Source organism: Ambystoma mexicanum, chromosome 2q (assembly GCF_040938575.1).
Source record: "Ambystoma mexicanum isolate Mex_15411 chromosome 2q, UKY_AmexF1_1, whole genome shotgun sequence".
Taxonomy (NCBI): Eukaryota; Metazoa; Chordata; class Amphibia; order Caudata; family Ambystomatidae; genus Ambystoma; species Ambystoma mexicanum.
Genome location: NC_090924.1, coordinates 884,087,619 through 884,113,186, shown reverse-complemented (window position 1 = coordinate 884,113,186; position 25,568 = coordinate 884,087,619). Strand labels below are relative to the sequence as shown.

General features: G+C 47.2%; 1 protein-coding gene across 4 annotated transcripts in view; it reads left to right on the top strand.

Moving 5' to 3' along the window:
- MYO3A (myosin IIIA) overlaps positions 1-25,568 on the top strand; it is a 2,295,212-nt gene that overhangs the window by 1,701,308 nt on the left and 568,336 nt on the right. For all 4 annotated transcript variants that reach the window (XM_069648154.1, XM_069648153.1, XM_069648152.1 and 1 more), the window contains one exon: positions 22,688-22,835. In XM_069648154.1, the coding sequence (XP_069504255.1) occupies positions 22,688-22,835 (148 nt within the window). The remainder of the gene's footprint in view (positions 1-22,687; positions 22,836-25,568) is intronic.

Here is a 25,568-nt window from a genome sequence, read left to right as displayed (position 1 = left end):
CCTGGATTCCAAGATCTCCAAATCTAAACTATTTTACCTGATTGACTGGAAAGGCTACGGTCCCCAAGAAAGATCCTGGGAACCTGCAGAATATGTCCACGCCCCTCGTCTAATCAAAAGATTTCATCGAACATTTCCTAACAAGCCCAAATCCCCGGAGAAGCCCGGTTTGGGAGGAGCCTTGAGGGGGGGTGCTGTCATGATCTCTGCTTCCAAAAGATCAGGACTTGCCCGACTCCCTTGGAAGCAGACCCATAACCCAGGTTCCGAGTGCCAGCCAGTCCCAATTGGGTCCTTTTGGACCCTGTCCTGGCGCCAGTGGCACCAGGCTCATAAAGATGCCCAGTCCCAGCGCTGGAAGCGCCGGGCTCATAATGCTTGGGTGGACTTACCTGCAGCAGACCATGCTGCTTACTTACCTGCCAGTTGAGCCCCTGATCCTCTTCTGTTTGGGACTACTTTTCCTGTTGGGTGGGGCAGGAGCCACTCCCTAGGTTCAGAACACTGGAACTCTTCTGGAAAGCAGGAACTCTTTTCGCACCTAGGCGAGGCTGTGGAAGGAGACACCTAAGCACTACAGGAGGCTATTTAAACCACACCCAATGGATGAATCTTGCTTTGCGTTATTCTGCATTCTCTGCAGCAGAACGCTCATCGTGTCTTCTGCTTCTGATCCTGAGCCTAAGGGAACAAAGGCTTACCATCCTGGAATCCAGTCTTCAGCAGCACCTGTAAAGACAAAGAAAGAACAGGTTAGCACTACGGTCTTCAGTGGCAGCGCATCTCTTACCTGGTCCATCGGCTGTCACCAACGCCTCGCGCTGCATTCCAGCATCTGAAAGACAAAGGCTTACCTACTCTTCGCATGCTCCGGAGGTCTTCGCACTGCATTCCGGCATCTGAAAGACAAAAGCTTACCAGCTCTTTGCACGCTCCGGAGGCCTTCGGCGCTGCATCCCGCATCTGAAAGACAAAAGAAGGTGCGTTTAAAGACATTGGGCAACTTTATTACTCATGTGCCATTACTCCTTCCCACGCCGAATCCAGTGGGTATTCCACCACCCTTCAGCTTCTCTAAAGCTCCGAACTTGTACCTGCAAGATAAAAGGGACAGTTAGTGCGCATCGTGAAGCAGGCTACAAGCGCTTACTTACGTGCTTCCAGGCGCTTCTATTCCCCACGCGGGTTCGATCCTCAACTCTCATCAGCCCACCATCCGCCATCGCCGGAACCCTGCAAAACAAGAGATATCATTACAAAAGACTTTTAAGACATTTGAAGTGCCCAGAACTTACCGTTCGCGCAGTTAACAACGGACAGCAGTCCTCTGAGGTCAAGAGGCCTGCACCCTTATCCAGTGAAGAAACTGGTTACGGCACCCTGCCCCGAGGCAGATGGAGAGCTCGGTGTTCACTTACCTAAGGTGAGGGCGTTAACCTTTGGGGTTCTACAGGAGAAGAGAAAGGGAAGAGGAGAGAGGCACCCAATAACCCCAGTTCATTAATCCCATATTTTCTATCTGCAGACATCTTACTCTTCTAGTCAGACATACAGTGCACAGAGGTCCAGCCCAAAGAGCCAACCGTGTGTTACACATCACCTTTGAAGATACGGCATTCACCCAGTCAAGACCGGCGCCTCTGCGGGAATCAGGTGAGCGTTACAGAATCTGAAAGACAAAGTTGGCAACTGGATATCAGAGCCATTGTGGGTTCCCCTGGTTCCGGTTCTGGGCCGCTCCCCCCTTTTTGGAGGCGGTCACCAGGATGGGTTTGAACCAGGGGATTGCAGTATTGTGGGTTCTGGGATGAGATGATGGGTGGCGGTAGCTCAGTCTCCATATCTCCCCAGTCTGGATTGGAATCCCTTGGGACCCATTTTTCTTTGGGAGGACTTCCCCCATCTCTAAAGGAGAAGATCCTTTTCCCAGGATCCTCTGAGGATCCCTCTCCCTCAAATTGGAAGATCTGTACCTCCTCCACAAACTGGGCCTGTTTGGGTACTTTGTTTCTCCTACCCCCCCCCCTCTGCTCCTTTGGAGGCAGACTTTCAGGGGCAGGAGATTTTGTTTCTGGTTCCTGGGTTTCAAGGGGCTGTTTACAAGTGAGGAAGGAAGCTTCCTCCAAGGCTTTACACCCCTCTTCCCCTTGTGCCTCCTCCCTGGGAACCGGTGGGTTATCGGGGTGCTTCCCCCGTCATTGTTCTGAAGCACCAGGCCCAGAGTTTGGGGCATTCTGCGATGGCATGCTAATCTGAGGGTTCTGTTGAGCCCTCAGTATGTGACCCAGATCCCGTGCCATATTTTGGACCTGGCGCTCAAGTTGTGAAACCCGCTCAGGCTGATACGGGGCTCTATTTTCTGCCCTGGGCTGATCCCGCGAAGGGTAGCTATCCCTTCTCTGGTAGTACCCCTGGTTGGGAAGATTTTGGTACCCCTCCACCCTTGGCCTCCCCTCTCCCGGATTAGGTTGTCTGGGCTCAGGGAATTGGGGAAAGAAGGATGGATGATTTTGGGGCTGGAAATTGGGTGGATACCTGGGAAAAAGTTCTGCCCAGGATTTGGTGAATTTCTGCCCTCCTGGGGGACGTTAGGAGGGAAGTTCCCTGGGTCAGGTGCTTGGCTGGATCCCCCCCTTGGGCTGGAGGAGTCCGCACATAACCCAGGATGGGTCGGTTTCCCTTGTAGCGGGGACTTACATAATCAGGGGAGCGAGGGACCCCATTTGTGGGACTACCTCCTCGACTCCCTGTCTGTGACTGGCCCGAGGGCCTTCTGGGCTGTGAATTATTTGGTGCAGGCAGGTTTTTAGGCCCCCCATCTCCAAATCTAAAACGGGGGCAACCTTTACCTCCGCCACCTTGGCAGCAGCAGGGGTTCTGTTGGTTTTGGGGTTTTTCTGCGCATTATTTTTGTTTTCTATGGGCTTCTGCACCTCATAGATCCGGGTAGCCTGTTCAATGACCCAGTCTAGTGACCTCTTCTCGTGAAAATCTCTCACTAGCTGGGTCATGATGTATTTGGGCAAGGCATGGAAAAAAAGTATTAACAAACTCTTTGTTGTCTGTGCGCACCCTTTTTGTAGTCTGTGCAAAAGCACGCTTTAACTCCTGCACAAATTCTTGTGGGGCCTGATCCTCCCCACATTGCAAATTGTAGGCTGCCTTGCGAGCCTCTTGAGGACTTCTGTGCACAGAAAAATGTTTCAAGATGGCCGCCCTGTATGTGGACCACCTTGAATGGTTTTGATCCTCCAGCCCCGCAATGAAACTGGAGTATTCTGGTGAGAAGGTCCACTTTACATATTGAATACAGCTTTGGCTGTCCTTCAAATGGAAAGTCTCCATCATTTGCTCATAGAGCTCCAAATGTTCCCAAACAGAATACTTGGCGTTCTTATGATAAGGCGTGATGACACTCCTTATTGCCTTTATTTGTTTCAATGGGTCCTTAAGCAAGGCCCTTTTTGCCTTATTGGCCTTTTTGGTTCAGGTAACCCTGGTCCATTCATCCTCTGACTCCGAAGCACTGCTCCCAGAGGTGCCCGTCTGATCTTCCAGGTTTTCCCGGATTCTGTGAGCCTGGGAATGGCTGGCAGAATGTGTTGACCTGGTCTCCTGTGTCCTGTGACGCTCAGAGGAGTCTTCAGATCCCTCCTTGCTACCAGGATTTGATGGGTATCCCCCCCACTGACCTAACTGGGCGGAGGTTTTCAGGATGCCCTTAGTGGGCCTACTCTCCTGAGGTTCCCCACTAAATTGCACTGTGATTGGGTGCCCATACCCGGATGCCCGCCCCTCCATTCCTGGGTGGTACTGGCCTATGAGCCCCATACTTTTAGCTGGATAGTAATCTGGCATCCCTGTGGCTCATGTGCGCCAGGGAACATGGGGGTGGCAGAGTCCAGGGACTGGTAGAGGTGAAGGCCTCTGGCACTAGGGCTCCTGAGGTCATGCTCAGGAGTTTCTCTTTCCCAGCGAACCTCATCTCTATCCGCCCCTGCTCCCTGTTGCAATGCAAGAGCCTGTGCTTTCAGTTCCTCAGTTAAGGCCTTACTAGACTCTATCAGTCTCTCCTGCATCGCTACCTGTTGCTGGAGCCTATCATTGTTCTGGCAGAGAGCCTCATTCTCTCTCTGTGCCTCCTGATTGGTCCTGGAGTGCTGGGCCAGTCTTTGCTGCAGGAGGGTTACCTCCTGAGCTGTGTCCCTATTGGCCTGCTCCTTTCTTGCCAGAGCATCCTCCACCCTCCTGGTGTGCTCTAACAAGTTCTGGCATTCTTTTTGGAGGTCACCCAGTCCCTGGAGGGCCAGGTGATTTTCTTCCATTTTCCTTTTTAAGTGGCAGACTTCCTGGCCTAAGGTATCCCTTTCCTGACTAAGAGCCTGCATCTGTGCCGCCAGGTCGTCCCTTTGCCTTTGGAAGGCACCAGCTTTCTGGCGCTCCTGATCAAACTCTGCCTGGGTATCCAGGTCTTTCAGAATCAATGTATTGCTTTCCTCTTTCTCTCTGTCTAATCGAATTTGCAGGGTGGCTACCTGCTCCGTGCATGCCCTTTTGAAGTCCAGTTGTTGCTCCAGCTTTTTCTGGCTCTGCAGAAGGGAGTCCAAACCTTCTTGGTACTCCTTCTGCAAGGCCAGTAATCTGGTATCCTGTTCAGCCTTTTCCTGTTGCAGCCTATCCATATCCTCCTTTATTTTAGTGATGTACTGTCTGCTGTCATTTTCTGACTCCTGGCTCCCATGCAGCCTCTGCTCAGAAGAGACCAGGTCAGATTGGGCCTTTTCTAACGCCATCTGTTGCCTATTTGCCAGATCTTGGCCTTCAGCACATTTGTCCTGCATGACTTCCATATATAGATACAAATATGCTGCTATCCTGGCAATCATATTGTGTTCCTCTTTTGCCTTAGGGGCCATATATAGTCCGCTCAGGGCCACATGTAGGGGACCCTGATCTCTACATATATCTGACCCTGTTTCAGTGACCTGTTGCGCGATTGCCTGCAACCAGACCGCCTGGTCCTGATGAGTCCACTCACCTCTCACAAATAGCTTATGTAAGAGGTGCTCCCTCGCTATTTTCATATCTACCACGGTCGTCATGCTGGAGATTGATCTCCCTCCTGACTTACAACAGTTAGTATTTTATTTTGCAAAACAGACCGTTTCCTTAGAGCTTTCCTTTGAGGAGTGCTTTACAGCGTACCACAGCGTGGTGATCCGACCGGATGTATGTATCCCGTCAGTTAGCACACTGTATTAAGCTGCACAAGTGCTAAATCTAACCCAGAAGATCCCGGACGAGCCCCCACTCTGTAAGTGACTCCAATCAAGCAATCCCACTAAGTCAGTGCCTTGTCTGGGATGCCCAAGGGAAGCCCTTATTTATATATTTTTATGGCAAGTTATAATCTGGATGATGAACCCCTGTATAACACCCCTCTCTTATAATCCCCCTTGACCCCACTGAGCCAAGAAGTAGGCTTGTTTTGCAAACTTAAAAGGTTTATTTGAAAAATTAAACAATATATATATATATCACACTTTTATAAGAAATTAATAATTGATATCACACTTATGAATATAATGTTGATCAACAATGGGTAACCTAACCCTAGTACACTTCTTTACAGTCAATGAGGAGTTGGATAAGGCAGTGAAAATACTTTTTTGGTTTCAAGGGAAAAGCAATGAGGAATACATTGCAGTACAGAAATACTTGTTATGAATTTAGCAAAAGGTAATATGATCACTTTTTCTTTTGACAATTCACTCCCCCCCCCTATGCAATATAAGAAATGGAAGGGGAGCACACAGTCTTCAAGAATCCCAACAAAATGCAATATGAAATGCAGTTGCCCCCCAGCAAGCTTAGAGGAAAACAGGTAGAGGTTTGAAACACAGGCCCAAAATGCTTTGAATGTGATGACAATGAAGTGAGAAATGTGCTAAAAATGCTTTTAATTCCCTCTAGAGGTTCTGGGTGGATGATATCTAGTTTATATTAGTTCAGGCTCACTTTAGCAATGCTCTATGAGTAACCAGCAGGTTAAAACGAATTTTAGCAAAGGAAAGCAAGAAGCTGCTGATTTTTACACGTGGCTGAAATTGTGCAAAATGTCAAATTGCAGGAAATTTACTCGTGCGCGTCGAGCGTAATACGGATGCACTATAAATCTCGTTCCTAGCACAAACGGTTCCGGAGATACGGGCGATTTTGTGAAAGTAGTTTTTCGGATTTGAAATTTTAAAGCTCAGAATGACAGATGACAGTTTTCAGTTTTAAAGATGACAGAATGACACGATTCTAGGAGGCAGTTCTAATAGGCTAAAATAGTTTGGATTAGATTATTTTAAACTAAGAGATTGGTTTTGGCACAGTGAGTACTCACACTATATTTTTGAAATAAGCCGTCAAGGTCTGGTCAGGTTGGACGGGACTTCTGGCGGGTGGTTCTGAACAGCGGTCTGGTCTCTGGTTCTGCTCTCTGCACTGCACAGTTCTGGTCTCTCTGGATCTCTGGTCTCTCTGGATCTCTGGTCTCTGGAGGTTGATGGATTTGAAGTCTGGAGACTCCCGGCAAAGCGTCCCACAAGAAAGTGGAAAGTGACTCCCTACCTGGGTTTCAGTGGCCCTTTTTATGTGTTTTGAAAATGGGTGTGTGCCTGGGCCTAGCTAAGCCTGCCCCTCTCACTTATCATTGGCCATGCTTTCCTCTCTCCCTTGATTGGGGGGAAGAAATGGAGTGTCAGAGTGATGCTGTAGGTTTTATGGTCAGAGGAACCTCCCCTTGTCAAATTGCACACAAATCTATTTCTGATCCAAATACATATTTATCTATGTACCATTTTTCTCATAATATAGGTCCAGTTAACATATTTTCTGTAGCACCAAACCATCCGATCCCTGTCTTTGTAAGATGTTGTGTCCACTGATGACAGAATTCTCCCCTTTTCATCCAGATAACGACCTCTAAACCTTTCCAGATTTTACACAAATGTGCACGAGGGATATGGGTTACAGATGATAAAGTGTCAGATTTTTAACATGCATACATTTGGAGTAACAACCTTTTTTCCGTTACTATCCCCAAGAACATCCCACAGGGTCCTAACACCTTTTAAAATGTACACGGAAAAATCCCAAGAATAATGATATTATTTATATAATTTTGACCAGTCCACACTATGAGTTATCTATCTTTTTAAAATTATGCCCTGGTCAAAAAGGGGTGTGGCTTCCCACATCACAGGGTGGAATAACTGGTTTATCCACTTCCCCCAAGCTCAGCTGCTAGCAGAGGCACTGCCCCTCCCAGTTTCTCCCAAGAGGAAGCTATTTTACGACCCCCCCATATAACATTTGCCTGAGCCAGGACAGTGCATTGTGCTGCTCTTCGACACCTTCATTTAACACAATACACAGACAGACTAGTCCACCTTTCACACTTAAAACCTCAGTGATCACCCTTTTTCCTTTTTGCCTCTAGTCTATACTCTATAACAGAGTTTAACTTGTCTTCTTAAATGAACCTGTTCATACGTATCCTAGAGATTGTGACTGGAGTGTGAGACAAGTTCTTTTGGAACTCCCTTAAGGCAGGACTCATTAGGCACTATTTCTATTTCTACATAGAATATTTCCTGTTACTCCCGTTACTTTTTTTTTACATCCGTTGCTCTCATTACTTTAGAAATTACCACAACCCCGTTCCCTTCATTTGCCATTCCCCTCAATCTACTCACCATTCGGTCATTTGGCTCAAGGTCTTGGTTATCATCTCCTCCTCCAAACAACCACTTTCGCCTTCCATTTGCAAAGCGCCTCTGGAAACCAGGCAGGGATTTCGTCAAAGAGGGACCCTGCCCACTGTCTCAATTTGTTTTCAAGTTATCAATTAGGCCGCTCTCCAAAGAAAACCCTGCGATCTTCCAGCTAAATGGCAGAGGATGTCCGAAACTCTGGAGCCTAACAGGTCAATGGTTCTTTTTAAGCATCCTCTGCAACCACCTGAACATAAAGTCCTTAATCAGTAGCATGTCATGCATGGATGGGATGCAGAATAACTCTTACACCAAACAATCAGACTGACTCAGGAAGTTGGCAAAGTCTCATCCGACTGTTTTGTTATCAATTTGTCTAAAACAGGGAGTTACAACGGGCATCAATGGACGTTCGATTGTGCTCTCAGCGCAAATCACATAAAAATACATTTATATAGTAAATACTTGTCATACATGATGTCATACTATGTGGCAAATAAGAGAAATTTACGGGGCGTTGTGGTTGGCTCAAGGGGAACATCTACGCATACTTTCTATACAGGAACGGGTTGTGATAGGACATCTACTGTCAGGTGTACAACTTAAACCTGCCTCTAGTGCAAGTCATCCTCAACACTTATTAAGTACACAGACTTTTGGTTAAACTATAAGGTCATTCATTATATGGCCCTCTACAATTGGTTGGCACACTCGTGCAATGTCTGGAACATTTGGCTCCTTAGCAGCACATAAACTCACACCCACGTGCCAGGAGATGGACATGACTTTGCTTCCCACCCAATTAGCCCCACATCTCTCATCGCCCATGCCTTCTGCCATGCAGACTGTCTATGAACGTGGCCTTCCAGTAGATTCTCTTCTCTTGGGAATAAAAGGGAGTACTGGTACATGCTTATCACAGTTCTAGTCTGCATGCCCAACTCTTATTTCCATCCTTGACTCACATGACAGGAGACTGCAATTCGGCCCATTTTATTTTGTAAATTTCTTTTTATTAGATTTTGACAAAGTCATACAGTAATTAAACGAGACAAAACAAGGGAGGTACCCTCTAACACTAAGATAGACAATGTGTCGTGCTACACCCCTGTTCCCTACCACTCACTCTCTCCCCCCGTGATACAGATGGACATTCTTTTTAGGCAGCTAGAAGATTGAATCGTATTCCCATGTATAAGTCTTTAGCCGAGTGTGCTATAGTGAAACTGTCTTTTCCCCCGTGGAGTATCTGGTGCTCCTCTCCCACAGTTTATGTAGTCAGGCTACGCCGGTTCCTCTCTTCAGATCGCATGCCTGCCACCACTTCGCTGAAACATATTGTGAAACTGCAACTATTCAGTTTCCACAGAGGAGCTACCTCTGTGGATTGCTGCAGAGATCTTCTCCATCAGATATATGTCCTTAACTGTGGCGGACCATTCCTGCACTTTGGGGATGTGCCCCCTTTTCCAATGTCTGACCCTGCAAGCTTGTGCCACCAGTAGGAGGAAATGCACTAGGGGTGATGGTGAACCCCACATGTCTTCACACTTTTCTAACCCAAACAGTACGAGAAAGGGGTCCAGGTTGTGTGCCCCCCCCGCATCCCTGATCCAACCCAAAACCTCAGTCCAAAACACCTGGACCCTGGGGCAATCCCACCACTTGTGCCAGTAGTCAGCCCTGGATCTGGACCTGTGCCAACAGTGGGGTCCACCGTTAGGAACATTTTAGACAGACGTACTGGATCGTATTTCCATCGATGGAGTAGTTTTACACGTGCAACTTATACTGGCATGAGATAAATGTCTTGAAGGCGCGCCTACACATTTGCTGCCACAGATTATCTCCCATTTCCACACCCAGGTCTCTCTCCCATCGTGATCAGAGTCCTCTGGTGACCCCATCCTTGGCCTTTCATGTCTGCGTACCCAACTAGGACTTTCTCCACTGGGGTTAGTTCCCTCTGAATGCATTCCCTCCATTTTTCAGACATAAATATCCCCTTAAGCCTGAGATATAGCAGCACTGACAAACTACCAATATCCAATGCCTCCTCCAGCTGTTGAATATTCATAAATTCCCCATTTTGTACTATTTGGCCCACCCTAGTGAGACCCGCATCAAATCAGGACTGGTAGCGCTCGACCTCTGGTATGTCATCTCTGACCGATGGTGCCCAATATGACTCATTGGGGAGGGCCAGGTGGTGATTCCCACCCCCTTCTCCCCATTGCCATGTCTTCCCAGTGTACCCCCAGGATTGGATGATCTCTGATGCGTCTCGAGAGGCTGTTCCTAGGGACCCAGAGCCAATCTCCCACCATCGCCGGGAGCAGGTGTTGGTTTGCTAGAAACACCCACTGTTTGTTCGGGTCCTCTCTCAAGTGTGGGATCATTGCTCTAAATTGTGCTGCCCTATAGTACGTCATCAAGTGTGGCAGGCCCACTCCTTCCCTATCCTTCATCAGGATTAGTGTCTCACAATCCAGCCTGGTCTTCTGACACTGCCACAGAAACCTTGTAATGCGTCGCTTGGGATCTTTCAGAGGTTCGTAAGGTGCCCTGGTTGGGAGCATCTGAAAAAAATATAGTACCCTCTGGAGAAGGTTAATCTTTATCGCACTTAGTCTCCCCATACATGAGAGGTGCCCCTTTCCCCACATCTCCATTTCAGAAAATAACAGGGGAGGGGAGTTAGCATGGCTCAGGTCCTGGCCTGGACGAACAATGTTAATCACAAGATATCTCACTGCTTCCAATTGGATCTGGAATCCCAGAGGCTCTAACTCCTCTATCTTTCTTGCTGAATCAGGAGCAAATGGGAAGACTACCGACTTGCCAATGTTCACCTTGAACCCCGAGAATCTCCCAAACTCACTGATCACCTTCATGTCTGCAGGGATGGAATGGGCGGGATGCCTCAAGTGGAGCATGACATCATCTGCGTACAGCCTGAGTTGAAACTCCCTGCCAGACACTTTAATGCCCTCTACCTGCGGGGACCTCCTAAAATACTCAGCCAATATCTCAATCGTCAGGGATTAGAGCAGGGGCGATAGTGTACACCCCTGCCTCGTACCCTTTGTAGTGGGAATGTCTGGGCCAATCTCCCGTTAACCGTGACCAGGCCGATAGGCCTTCATATAAGGCCTGGATGCCCAGATGGATCCCCCTGCAAAAGCCACATTTCTTGAGTACCCCATTAAGGAAGCCCCAGTCCACCGGGTCAAAGGCGTTGTCTGCATCTATGGCCACCAGTACCAAGTTCCCCTCCTCCCCTTCGGCTGTTCTCATGAGGTAAAATGTCTTACGCAGGGTGTCCGCCCCTTGTCTGCCTTGGATAAAACCCACTGGATCAGAATGAATACATCTCCGCATATTCTCGTGGCCAATAATCTTGTGAAAATGTTTGCATCCACATTGAGTAAGGAGATGGGGCGATAGGACTTACAGTTCTCTGGGTCTTTGTCCATCTTTGGGATGACTGTAATCAGTGCCTTCCCAAAGGATGGGGGGCCTTCCATGTGGCCATAATACCAGTGAATATGACAGCTAAGTGTCGTGCCAGGGGTCCTGCAAAGGTCTTATAGAACCCTGCCATGAAGCCATCCTCCTCTGGTGCTTTCCCCAGCTTTAGTCCTGATATCACTTTCAACACTTCCTCTTGTGTGATTGGCATATTTAGTTTGAGGCTCTCCCCGGATCGGAGTTTCAGGAGTGGCAATCCTGCAAGGTATTTCCCCAGCATATCTTCAGCAATGACCCCTTCTTTTCCATACAATCTCTCATAAAATGCTACAAAGCCCCCTGCCAAGCCCCTGCCTCTGAGAACCTCTGACCACCTTCTCCTTGGATCCCAGGTACCCAACTCTCCGCTCTCTGGCCTCTGAGTCTCGCCACCAATATGGCATCTGCCTTGTCCCCCTTCTCATAGTATCTCTGTTTCAAGTATTTCAGACTGGTGAGTACTCTTACCATCTCTATCTCCTTCAGTTCTTGGCACTTGCCTCTAGCCACCTTGAGGTCTTCCTCTCTCTTCCCTGCCTCCTTACCCTCAACCTTTTCTAAAAGGCACATTTCTCCTCTGAGGTTACTGGACAACAGGGTCCTAATCCTTTTCTTGGCGGCCCCTTCCCTGATGAGGATGCCCCTCCATGTTGCCTTCTCGGCTTCCCATACCATTCCCCTTTCAACTTCCCCCATGTCATTGAGTAAGAAGAATTCTTCAATAGCCTGCCTCATTTCTTCCACAAAGACAGTGTCTCTGAGGAGGAGATCGTTACATCGTCAGAGGGATTCCCTGGGTTTCAAACCAGAGAGGACCACTTCCATCCCTACCAAATCGTGGTCTGACCAGCTGATCGGGGAAAATGGTCACAAGTGCCCACCCTGCTAATATTCTGTTGTTCCATGAAGAGATAGTCTGTTCTAGTCCTGGAACCATGGACCAACGAATAGAAGGTGTAGCCCCTCACTGTTGGGTTGGAATCCCTCCAGACATCAATAAGCCCCTGGTCCCACATGTAGTCTGTGAAGCCCTGCTCCTTGTGGGGATAAGCCCACCACTGTGGTCCATGTCCCTGTCTGCCCACATGTTTAAGGCCCCCCCATGATGAGGAGGCCCTCAGTTCTGTCCATGATCTCCCCCATGGCTTCCCTCAAGAATTGCATTTGCGCAGTAAATGGACACAATGGTTATTCTAGTGTTATCTATGGACTCTGAGACCACCAATATGGTGATGACCCGTTCAACTTCCAGGGCTGCTCCACGTTTCCTACTGCTCCCGGGACACCCCCCAGATCTAGGGCTGCGGGGGAGGGTCACTACAGTAAGTGTCCCCCAAGTTGCACACAATGCTCCTCTGTGTTATGTCTCGCCTCCTGCGGCCTCTCACCTTGATCGTATGTGGTGGGCTGGTGCTGGGGCCTCACCCACAGGCGTCCCCCGAGAAGTGCTTCAGGTCTCCTCCTTGTGTGGGCACTGTGCCCCCCTCCCAGTCAAGCCGCCCTCTCATTGCAGTTCTGTGTTCCCCACTGGCTCCTAGAGAACCACACTGGGGCCTTGGGACTTTCCCCTGATCGAACTCACCGACAAGGTTCCTCTCCTCGGCACCCTGCAGGGTATATGGTCCCTTGATGAGCCCTCTGGTGTGGGCCCCAGTGCACTTCACTGGTCTCGTGTGAGGCCTTCCTCACGGTGTGCTGTTCCTGCTTTTCCCAAGTTTGACGGGAGCGGAGCTCTCTGTGTGTCGACTGGGCCATCAGGCGGTGGCGTAGCTCGGGATAGACCGCTAAAGGAGTTCCCCACTGAACAGTTCCCTTCAAGTGATAACTCCCTTGTTCTCAGGGCTTCCCGCCAGGTCCTGCCCCCAGTGGTATGGGCCCGCATAGTCCTCTCCCCCAGCTGCACCCCCAGGTGGCAGATCTTTCAACGTCCCTCCTCCACGGGTCTCCTCACTTTTTTGGGTTGCTTACTGGAGGTACGCCATCCTCTGGATGCCGCCTCCTTCTGCGGCTGCCCACTCGCAGGAGGTTGCGGCCATGCTTAGGGTGCTGGGGCGGCATCGCGGAACCCTCCTTTGTTGCAGGTGAGAGTCTGTTCCGGACCCCCGCATCTGCCACAATCCTTCGGGTGCAGTCTCATCCGTCTGTGTCCTGTGGGCGCTCTGCTCGGCCCAGTCTCTGCTGGATATCTCCATGATGCTCACGGGCCCTGGCGCCCAGGCTCAAAGCCCCGGTTCCTCTGTCCGCAGGTTCACAGGGACTGCTGGGGTCTCAAGGTGTACTCTGGTTGTTGTTCTGGGTCTCCATGAGGTCATGGAGCCTCCAGCGCTCCTCTCCCCAGTGTGGGACGCCCGGATCCTCTCTCTGCCACAGGTGCCAGGGCCGGCGCTCTCTCTCCACTCAGGGTTTACTGTTCTGGGAAGCCCTCCCGACCTCTGTCTTGAACCCAACTTGGGGGGGTCTCTATTCACAACACCACCAGTGCCCTAGGAGCCCTGAGGGGCACCGGGCAGCCAGTTCTCCACTGGAGGGGAGAACAAACTTCGATAGGCCCAATGGCTAAGCGCGGAGTGACATCTTCGCGAGTCCATACTGTTACGCGCCCCCCATCGGTCTCCCAATTCGGCCCATTTTAAAGCATTTAATTGTCTTGAATTAATAAACTTGGCACTCATGGTGTTCCTCCTTGCACCTTAACGAGGGATAATTGAGCTGCTCACATTCACTGTTCTTCATGGATAGATAAACAGCCTTGGCTTGCTCCAGCTCTGATACCAGGCCAAACAGCTTCGCCCTTCAAGTACGCGCTCTCCAGCTAATTCTTTGCTGTAACACACACAGCTTTCGATCCTTTTTTCTCTGTGGGTCTGAACTTAGTAACATTTTTGGCACCAATGTCCAGACACTACACAATGGCGGCTTCACATGCAGTCTATTCACTTTGTATAGCTAGTTTCTAAGATTACGTCGTCTACTTGCGTTGCTGCAGCTGTACATTTATTAAATGGCTTATATTTTCTGCAGTGCTCTTGCAATCTTCTTTTCTGCATGAGAATGTTCACTTAATTCCTTATTTCGTCATCAGTTTCCATAAGGCCCATACATCCTCAACTTCAGCCACACTTCTTAGTGCGTCAACCTCACTTCTTGTGACGTCACCAGCTTCTCTTTCTCTTGTTTTCATATTTCTTCATGAATCTCCTCCACGAGATTGTCATCTCTACGGGGATACACCATATAGGGTTTTCTTAATGGGTACCTTTTCTCGAACACTCGTCGCGATATGGTCACAACTACTGGTGTTAACGCTGGTGCAGTTTCACTCTTCCAACATACAGGTAGTAGTGGGGCGGGACTTCCTGCAGAGGCGTTCAGCTGTGCCTCCACAGGTGTATGGGGAAGAACATCACAAATTTGTTTAGAGGCATGCAGATGATCACATTCATGCTATTATGTTCAGCGGCAATGAGTGGACCCATCTTTTAGTGATGAAATACAATTCTTGTTGCAGAGAAATAGTGTTACATTTATTTGAAATTGGGATTTATATTCATTGACTGCAATTGAGTGTGGATCTGTTTTAAAGAGAAAACATAATTATTGCTTGTGAAGAATAAAGTAAGACAAGATTTTGGTTGGCAGGCACAAGATTACGTTGAGTGGGTATAACAGTATTCTGCCTTTTTGTGATGCGTCAAAATAATAATTTCTTTCAAAGAAAACTTCTCTTGACAAGATAACGTACTTGTTTGAGAGAACAGTTCTTACAATCCTTCATAAGCTAGAGTAGATTGTATTAAATGACTCTAAATCTTGTTGCCATCATTTTCTGATGAGTCAACGTGTGTTGTTTGTGAACGCAAAGGCACTTTTTCAGTGGTATAGGTACTAGATCAGTCTGCAGGACAAAAGGTCTACTTCAACATGGATACCATACCCAGTGTACAGACCAAAGACTGGGGGGCTCATTAGAGGTTTGCTGGTATATTGGTAAATGGTAATACCATTACCGACACCTGATCTGCTGGTATTTTGAGGAGATTATAGCTGCTGGCAACAGTAAATTAATCGATTGACAGTATTACCGGCACTGGTACCGGTATTACCTGCACCAGTAATACTGGCTGTTTTATTGCCAGTGTGGTGCCTGACTTAGCTCCAGCTCTTGGCCACCACCACTGCCAAGTTTGGAATGAGCCCATGACAGCACAGAGAATGATTTCCCCTAATCTGCCAATGGTTGCAAGTCCAAATCCCAAAGTAATATTGTAGGCTAGCAAAAGCATAGAGCTTTGCACTAGTGAACCATGTGTATGGAATGATTTGATGGGAGAGGTCACAGAGTATCAGACATCTCGAAAATGGATAAGGGGGAAGTAGAGTTCCAAAGCTCATGACACCAACAGTTAGGCTTTTCTACTGCTGACAGTGGGACTAATATCCTTGCTGCCCTATACATTGGCAAATATGTATGGAGGTGAGTTATATAGTGTGAACCTAAATAGAAAGAAACAGTGTGTTTTACAATTAGGATGGGTAGAACCTAGTGGGGTGGGGAATTGTTTTGTCTGTCTATGGTCCTTATTTGTCACTGAAACAAAGGAGGGAAGGAACCAGCCTGTTGTTAACAGGAAAGTTTCTCCAGACTGCGGGAGCATATCAGGAGAATGCTTGTTTTCTGGTCTTCTTGTGCACTTCTTAGTTTTTAGTCTGGTTATATGTTGGCTCCTGGTGTTGCATTGATCTCCTGAGATGGTGATCATTTCAGATTAGTATGATGGCGTCTTGGGCAATAGAGCTGTGTAGATAATCCAGGCTGTCTGGACTGTGATGCAAGATGGAGGGGTATCCAGTGTAGTTTCTTGATAGTAGGGTAAATGTGGTTACATTTCTTCAATCCTGTGATGAGTTGTGTGTGCTGGGGTGTGTTGGACGGCTTTAGGAGGAGCCAGATTAGGGGTAGGTATCACCATCCATGTAAGAGTGCACCAGGCCTTAGATGATGAATCTGAAGCCTGAGGCAGGGATGAAGGGTTTGATTTGGCGCTGGAGTCAGAGCTGGTAACATGTTGGCTAGTATGATGCTGGCAAGACCATGCATATTCCTTGCTTTGCAAATGTATTTCAGCTTTTGGTGACATGATCCATCATCAATTTCCAGCCAGGTTGATATGCCACATGTGATGGGGTGCCTGCCAGAAAGAACCACTCCACAGGCATTCCAAGAGTCTTTATTGAAATGTTAGCGGTCTTTAGGGCCTACCAGGTTATTAGGGAATACTAACCAATCAACTTACCTGACTTCCAGAAGTGTGACAGGGGAGGGGCTTAGAGGCTTCAAAAGGGCTTGTAAGCCCTGCCCCTTCTTACCATGTGGCTCTCCTATAAGCAAAAGCAGTCTATACAGGACTGTTGGTCCAGTCTATTGTTGCATTCTTTCAGGCTTTTAAGGGATACAATTCATGGTGTCTGCTGGACCTCTGTGTTGCTGCAGGCAACAGCATTTGCCTCCCTGTCACGCTGCAGTCACAATCCTGGTACCGGTTCCACCCCCTTCCGGCCGCCAGTGTAGTGCTGGCCATTGCATAACACTGTATCCAGTGGCAGGTTATTGTGTCGGGTCGGCTTGCGTCTCCATATCCTGGGGCAGCATCTCGACATCTCCTCGGATTGATTTGTGGACCCACTGTGGTCCCACCACCAATAGCTCCAGGTAAGGTGAGGTTGGGAGGGGTTCTATCACTCATGCTGGCAAAACTCTGGGCCGGGCTCCCTCCCTCCTCTGAAAGAGTAGAACCTACGGCCCTGTTGCATATGCCTCGGAATATCACACTTCAGCCCAACCTACAGTGCAAGACATGTGCTGCCTCACAACGCAAATTGCAAACTGCAATTGCCACCCACTTGAATTCTATTTTTCATTTGCTAGATGAGCTAAGCGAAAAATGGCATGTCATCACAGACTAGTGCAAGAGTCACAGCTAAGCCTTATAAGGAGCATTCATAATGCCAAGACAGTGACAGCTGTTGTTTGATGTCTATTTTTGTGCTATGGATTTTTAAGGAGTCCACTAAGTGTGTTAGCCAGCACAGTGCATCGCTCATTGGGTTACTTTCCCTTGTGTACCCCCAAGATTCACACCTGCCTGATATTTATTCATTTTATTTATTGGACAGTTGAATGACGCCTATACACAATTGTTTCCAGGTTCCACAAGACAAGTTGGGGGGAGGACATAGGAAAGAAGTAGAACAGAACGGTTATATTGACCATGTGACAATCCTACTGTGCAAGTGCAAGTCAAGGTGGTAAGTGCAGAGGGGGAGCGAGAAGTGGAGGAGTGGGGTGTACAATAGAAGGGGTGAGCAAGTTTTGGGGGGGGCGAAGAAGGCAAGAGCCACGGGAAGGAGGAAAAATGTGGTGGACAGAGTGCACCAGGTTAGGGTTAGTCTGGGCAAAGGTGCCTGCAGGCAAGTGCTGGAAGGGATGCCGGGGGGACTGGTCGGGGGTTCGTCTGGCCCATGTGTGACTTTGAAGGGACCAGGCTCCAGTCTCAGCAGCAGGTCTCAGTGGCAGAGGGAATGTTAGCATGAGAGGGTGAGAGGGAAGGAAGAGGAGAAGAGGAATGTCTTGAGGAGTTTCCAGAGCTTAAGCAGATCAGGCTCAAGTGTGAGGGGGCGAGAGGCTGTTCCTGAAGGAGGAACCAGCTGAGGTATGGATCTACCTCCCACTCTTTGCTTGGAGAAACGTTTGACATGCAAAGTGTTGGAGCCAGAGGACCAAAGCACTCTAGCAGGGAGGTATTTAGGGAGGGAAAGCTGGATGTAGAGACGTCCCAGGCCCCAGACAGGCTTGTGGATGATGCAAAGGGTCTTGAATTTGATCCTTGCAGTCACCGGGACCCAGTGGAGAGATTGTAGGGCTGGAGAGATTAAGTCCCTGGGCGTGAGGCCAAAGATAAGTCTCAGAGTCCTATTCTGGATTAGGTGAAGGGGGCAAAGGGAGCAAAAGGGCAGATTGAGGAAGAGGCTGTTGCAATAGTCCAGCCTGAAGAGAACAAGGGCTCTGCAGATGTTGAATTTCTGAGAGAAGGTGAGGAAAGGTATAATGCCTCTGTGGAGGGGGGCCGCCTATAAAAAGCCAGCAGAGTCTGTCTGCTATGGGAGGCATTTGGGCAAGCTCAGAAGTGGCGAAGGAGGCTAAGTGCCTAGAGAGGAGTAGGGAACAGGTGAAAGAGGTATTGGCAGAGACTTTTGAGAGAGTGAAGGTATGGTGGTATGATTGAGAGAGTGGTACCCATTTTTGTTGTATGCTTCATGTGAGTGTGAGCGTGTCTCGGGAGGATAGCTCAGGGGCAATGCGCTAGCCTTAGAAGCAAGACGATGCAGAGCAACACAGGTTCGATCCCCGGGTCCGCGCTTAGAAACCTCTGGGTATTATGCGCATTATAAATTACCAATTAAAATAAATACAATTAAAATAAAATTAAAGTGATTGAGGATGCTTCAGGAAAGGAATTAGGAGATTAATTCCTGAAGTAGGACTTCCAGTAATTGACTTCAAAATGTAAATTAGATTTCTTGGCAAGGTCCATGATGTGAGGAAAGTGGGAGAGGAGTGTTAGGGAGAATTCTCTCTTTAGGCTGAATTTCCTAACCTAGTGAGTCCCCCAGTAGCTTTGCTGGATTTCTGGAGTTTGTTTTTTTCTCTTGCCAAGAGTGAGACTCTTTTTCTCCCACTCTTGGACATGATTTATGGTGTTCCTTTGACTGTTTATGTGTTTTATGGGCTATGGTGTCCTTTACCCCATAGGGTCTCATGTGTTTTTACTATGTGTGTTACACAGCACCCTCCGTGCAGTAACACAGGGGTGTCATAGTGACACCCCACCATAGACTCCATACCCTGGGACTGACTACTGTCTCCCAGGCATGTAAAGTCACCATTGGCTTTACTAGTCCCAAATTATGAACAGAAACCAGTACAAATCATCATATTGTGGACATACTGGTCGGGGCAATTCGATTGCCCCGGGGTGTGTTAGTCGAGCGGGCACGTCTCCGTCCCTTCTGATCGAGTTTTGGCTGGTGGCAGTGGATACTACTTTTTATATTCGACCGCAAATAGATCCCTATGGGATTTTCCCATTGTTCGAGGCTACCAACTTTAATTATTTAATTCTCATAGCCTCGAACATACCGCCGGTTTATTTATTTAATATTAATTCGCCAGTTGGTATTTTTTGCCAGGACTCCATTCTAAAATGGCGTTTGTGTTCTCTTCTGTGACTCCAACCCGAGTTGAGCCCTTTGTTCCACTTTTTGGCGGGCTTCTCCACAGAAGCCTCCAAAAGTGGTGCCACTCTGTCTGGGTACCACAGGGGGGGTTGGAGGGGGTTTAGGCACCCTGGACTGAGTTACCTTGGTAACTCAAGTCGCACTCTTGTGTGATTGGCCCAAGTGGTGAGCCGGCCAGCTCACCACTTACCATGTTTGATTGACAGCTAGGCTGAGTGAATGGGGGTGTGCTGCATAAAAGCAGGGCTTTGGGGACTGGAACTTCAGAAGTCGCCACAGGACCTGAGAATCCGACAAGGGGGAGAAGCTGAGCCAACCTACCACGACGACACCACCGGTGGAGCCCTGCAGAACCGACTCACCACTTCCCGATGACAGAGAAGATCTTCCGGCTGGAGAGGCTTCCTCCCCTGACTTGTGGGCACAACCAGTTTACCTTCTTCTCTTTGCATCCCAGGCCGTCTTGTGGTCGAATTGCCCGTGCCAAGCACCCCAGCAACCGGATAGCCACTTACCACTGGACCGCGAATAAAAGGACCGCTCCTTTTACCTGAGAAATCCGCGGCTGGTTTCTTCCCTGGCAGTGCAACGGACTCCTGTCTTCCTCTCCGACGAGATCCTCTCTTCCCCCGGACGAAGCACCGACTTGCTTCCGCTGCCAGGAACAACTGCCCCCGCTGGAGTCTTCTCACCACTTTAAGGTTCAGTGTCCGCCAGGCCTCCCTTTCTAAAGATTGCTACAAGGTAATAATAACCCCTTAACCTTCTGGACTGGGCTGGCCGCCTTGACCTTCTAACTGGTCCCTTTCTTTTTGGTCCAACTCTTTTTGAACCTTTGCAAGACTCTTGTGCACTTCAACCGTGTGACCTTGGACACATTTCGTTCTGATCCTCTTAAAGTGGATCCGGCCTACTGAACTCTAACTTCACGGTTGTACTTGCCTTCCTCTATTGTTTTGATCTTATGAAAGTGTTGGGATCTGTTTCATATTATACTCTGCTTTTCTCTCCCTTTTTAACGAATTATTAGAGTGCCATCTGCGTTAGGCGCTCACCGCTGTATGAAAATAAGTGGGGATTTACTTAAGACTTGTCTAATATTCTTCTAAGGGAGTGTATATCTTTTAGTGACTGTGTTTTTGAATTGCTTACTATTAGTGCCTGTGTGTTTTTCTAGATGTGGTTTTAAATAAATAATTATATCTCTTTTACACCTAGCTCTGGTCAGTGTTTACTTGTTCTACTGTGTTCTTTTGACCTATTGTGAATACTCTGTATACTGCCTAACTCTTCTTGAGGGACGTCTGACTGCTCAGCCACAGCTACCAAGTGAATCTGTGTAGTACAGACTGCTACCAAGTGGGTTTACTGCCGAACACCTGTAGTCTTAAATCTTTTGCAGTGGTCCCAGAGGGAACTGCACAGGTTTCTGCCTAACAAGGATTCAAGATGATCCCAAGGTTGTTTGCCTCACCAGGGGGTGATGGGAGGAGGTGGCCACAGAGTGGGGGGGGCAAGGTGCAGATGTCCCATTGAGAAGGATCTCTGTCCTACTGCCATTAAGGCAGAGATCATTGGCAGAGCACAATGCCTAAATAGCAGTCGGTTATGAGAGAGGAGGGGGAGGAGGTAGAGGATGGCAACTTAAAGGAGAGCTGTGTGTCATCTGCATACCACTTGAAATGGCAGGAAATGTGGAGATGAAGTGGTCCAGAGGAGCCAGGGAGATGTTGAGGAGCCATGGCGATAAGATAGAACCCTGAGGGACGCCACAGGTGGAAAGTGAGGCGGGGGAGGAAAGGACCCATTTGCATTTGATATGATGAATGCTCATGTTTTGGTTGGTGAGGTGGATGTGCTTTCAACATCGATTGTGGATCCACACACATTCTCAATGAAAGAAAATACTCACTACCTCCTGGTGCCTTTTTCGAAGCCATGTTTGAAGATAAAGTAGCTGCTTTTCAGCCACATAAGAACTCTGAAAACCTGGATGCATTTATAACGTTTAAAATAGAAAGAAAGAAAATGCACTGTACTTAACAAACCAACAGAGAGGTTAAGAACACTGTGTTCTTCATCATCAGAAGGTGCATTGCTCTTGCCACCTAAATCTCACTGCTTGACCCCAGTTACCAAAGGATACGCCAAGGAAATCTTCAGTCCAATCCGATTTGCCTCATTGGGGCTGGGAGAATCCTCCTAAACATTCACCACAAGACACAAAGTACAACTGTGCATATCCATTCTTCTGCCAAGAGAAGAAATCTTGTGTCCATTTTGGGAAAGTGGCATCTTGGTCCGCAGAAACCAGAGAGGAGAGAAGAATCAGACTACCTCTGATTAGTTCACCTACACGGTCCCTAAAGGAGTTAGATAGAGAAAAGGCTCTGCCCTTTAAATCCCCCACACTAGGGCCAGCTTAGACAGTAGGCGTCGTAGTGAAGTAGCATTTGACAAGACCTTTTGTGACTATTGAGAATCTAGTCACAGCTGTATATAAAAAAACAAAGAGAAGTTTGTGGTAAACTGATAGTATCGTCCCTGATGTGAAAGACTCCCCCTTTTATATTTAGGACTGATAGATGGAAACATTGAAGCTGGCAATTGCAGTAAATTTTTGTTTCCAGATTAAAATATATGCGTGTTTCACAGTAACTCTAGCATGTGGGTGGAAGGGCATACACAGTGCAAATGGGAAAATCTGTGTGCGCAAATAAATATGAGGGATTTGTCGATGGGATGAAAATGTCCTATGATGAAATAAGGGGACACTACTGGAAACGAGCAATAACAATAATTTACTATATCAGCTACAGGCGAGAATGAAATAACGTCAGTATGCTCAGGTGTGAGATGAGCTGATCCTTCAATTACATATTTGTTTTGCATGTCAGTGCATGCTGTTCATTTTATTAGCGTGCGGTGTTTGACAAACAAGATGATGCTCATGTGGACCATTTACCTGCAAGCGAAATGGAAGCGTGTGCAGATTCAAAATATTCGTGCACATATTTGCCGTGCTGCCCACAGTTACTGCATCACTTCTCCTCTCTTCTGTCATACTCTACTAATCATCTGCGTTTGTGTATTTCACAATTGTTTTCTTTTGGTTTTAGATCTCGAAGTTATCAGAAGAATACATTATTCTGCAAGAAAAACTTAATGAAATGATTATGTCCAATCGATTGACACCTGGCAATTATGGCATATACTCCAAGGAGAAACACACAAATGGACATATTCCACTGGATCAGTATCAGTCAGGTAAACTCCAGCAGGTGGAAGCTCTGAGGGGTGAATGTTCTATTTGCCATAGCACAGGAACCGCTGATTCAGAGGCAGGAAGATGTTGAGCAGAGCTCCCCATTTAGAGAATACTGAAGGATGTGTGAATTTCACTGAAAACGACTTAGTTAAGGTGCAGTTATGCTGCACAGATTTAATGCAACAAAACCCTTGGAATTCCGCAGATGTGGGACGTCATTAGCAGCTTAGCTGGGCACGTTTCCGTTGCCAAGCTCATGAGCACATGGATTTTGTAAGAGAAGGGATTCCCAATGACATCCAAAATGGCATTATGGGGGACATCAGTAGGAATGCGCCAAGCCAAGCTGGTCATGACGTCCCACAACCACTGAATTTCCAGGTTTTTGTTGCATTAAACTTGTGCAACTTAAATGCACTTTAACTAAGGTTTTTTCAGTGAATATATGTATATATATGTGTATATTTATATACTGTGAAAAAACTCGAGTTACAGTGACGTTCAGTTGAAACAATCTGATTCAATGAAACCCTTCAAATCCGATGAAAAAACTTTAGGTGAAGTGGCATTAAGGTGTAGACTGCATGCCACAAAACCCCTGGAATTCGACAGGTGCCAAAGCTGTGCCACCTAAACTATGATGCCGCCATTGTGCAGCCCTAAGCAAACTGACGACATCACAAATGACATCACTGATGCTATCACATATGACATCACATATGGCATCATGAGTGACTTCACCAGTACAGCGGAACACGTTTGTAAGGAAGAGAGATGCAACATTTGAAAATCGTGTGTCTGCACATATGGGGGGATTCTGCCTCGTCAGAGTTTGCATTTAAAAGTACTGTCCATTTACAACCATGGTGTTGTTATGCATCAGAGTTACTCTGTATTGATTGAGCTTTCGCCATCATGACATTCTCTAGCACCTCTATCACTCTGTTCAATAAACAGTTCCCTATGCAAAGAAGACATTTGAGTATTCTGATAACAACTTTACACCTGTCTGCCATAGAATACAACATACACAACAGTGGGCAGTTTCTAAGTCAACGTATCAACATATGGTGGGCAACTTACTGTCATTATAACAAATCAAATGTTAGGGCTTGGCACCGAAGTGTGCTGCAAGGTAAGTGTGTTTTTCTCTCCAACTAATCACCCCATAGTATATATGTCTCCTTGGCTTCCGCAGAGGAAGACCATTTTCTGATGGCTTATAGGTTTGGCGCTGTTTGACAAATCTGCATGAAACTTTCCAAATACAATATATGCACAAATGTGGAACCATTTTGAATGTGGTGCAATTTTGTCAAGGGGGGTAAATATATAAGGGTTTGTCCCAAAATGTTGATGCGCAGATGGACTTGATTGGGAAATCAATGTCTGTCGCACCTACAGTCCGAACTGCTGAATGGACTTTCATGAAACCTGCACCGCCCAAGAGCGTGCCTTTCCACATCTGGTGTTAATCCTTCCGACAGCTTTTTTAAATAATGGGCAAAAAGCAAGTAATATAAGGTAGTGATCTATCTTTTCAGTCCACAAACTCATTTCCTGATTTGGTGTCCGTGGAGGCACCTGGACCATTCAAGGAGATGTGTAACATTCGTGGACAACACACAATCGTGCTGCTTGGTCAATAGAGAAATGGGATGAATGTCAAACGTTTTGAAATCCATGTTGGATTTGCGACCTGTACCCATGGTCCAACAACAACATGGTAAGAAAATTTAGAAAAACATAACATTACACACGTCTTACACATGAAACAATCTCTGGGGATGTGAGGTGTTGTGGGTATGGCGTAGAGTATACACAGTTAAGGGCATTGAAAGGACGTTTGTTTTCCGATGTTTGCAGACAGTAAAATGTTTGAGGACTCAATGTTCATGGCCTTGTAAAATACTAGATTACACTTGTTTTTAATATGAAATAAATATGAAACAGCCTCTGGGGAGGTGAGGATGGGGTGACGTGTGAAATAAGCAGCAAAATACAAGTCTCCTTTTAGATGTTTGTGGACACCCATGTGCTCAGTGGCATGTTATGGTGTCCACAGACACCTAGTGCTAGGCCTGGTGTGGAATACAGCATCACTTTTATCTTAGGTGGCTCAGACACTTGAGACTGGGTTCTACTGCGTTTTCCTCAGTCCACCACGAGCAGCACTCGGCACTAGTGGAGATCACTGGTTCTATGTGATCTGCTCAAATTCATTTAATAGAATTCGATTTTCATTGAATTATATAATTTTATGGGTTCGATTTTGCCACAAATATATGTGGGGAGACCCCCCACAGCCGACAATAAGCCCTCCACATTATTTATTACCCTAAAATCACCCCTCATATATTTGTAGCAACATTTGTTGTATGAAATTGAAATAGATGAATTCTCCTGAGCAGTGATCTACCTATCTTAAGTTCACTCACGTGAGTGTGTTGAAGGGAAGATGTATGTCTGCTGAAGTAGGACTGCCAGCATTTGACTTCCAAAACAAGTCTTCAAAATTCATTTAGATGACTCATAGTTAGCCATCACCTTTCTGGTAGGGTGTTATTATAACGCACACTGAACCTTTTTTCTTATTTAATTTCTGTTTACAGAAGTGTTGCAAGCTTCAATCACTGTCACAGATATATCACATATATATATATATATATATATACACAAAAAACTGCCTGTCAATAGAGCCACAGTAGGTACCAAATCGGACTACTGCAATG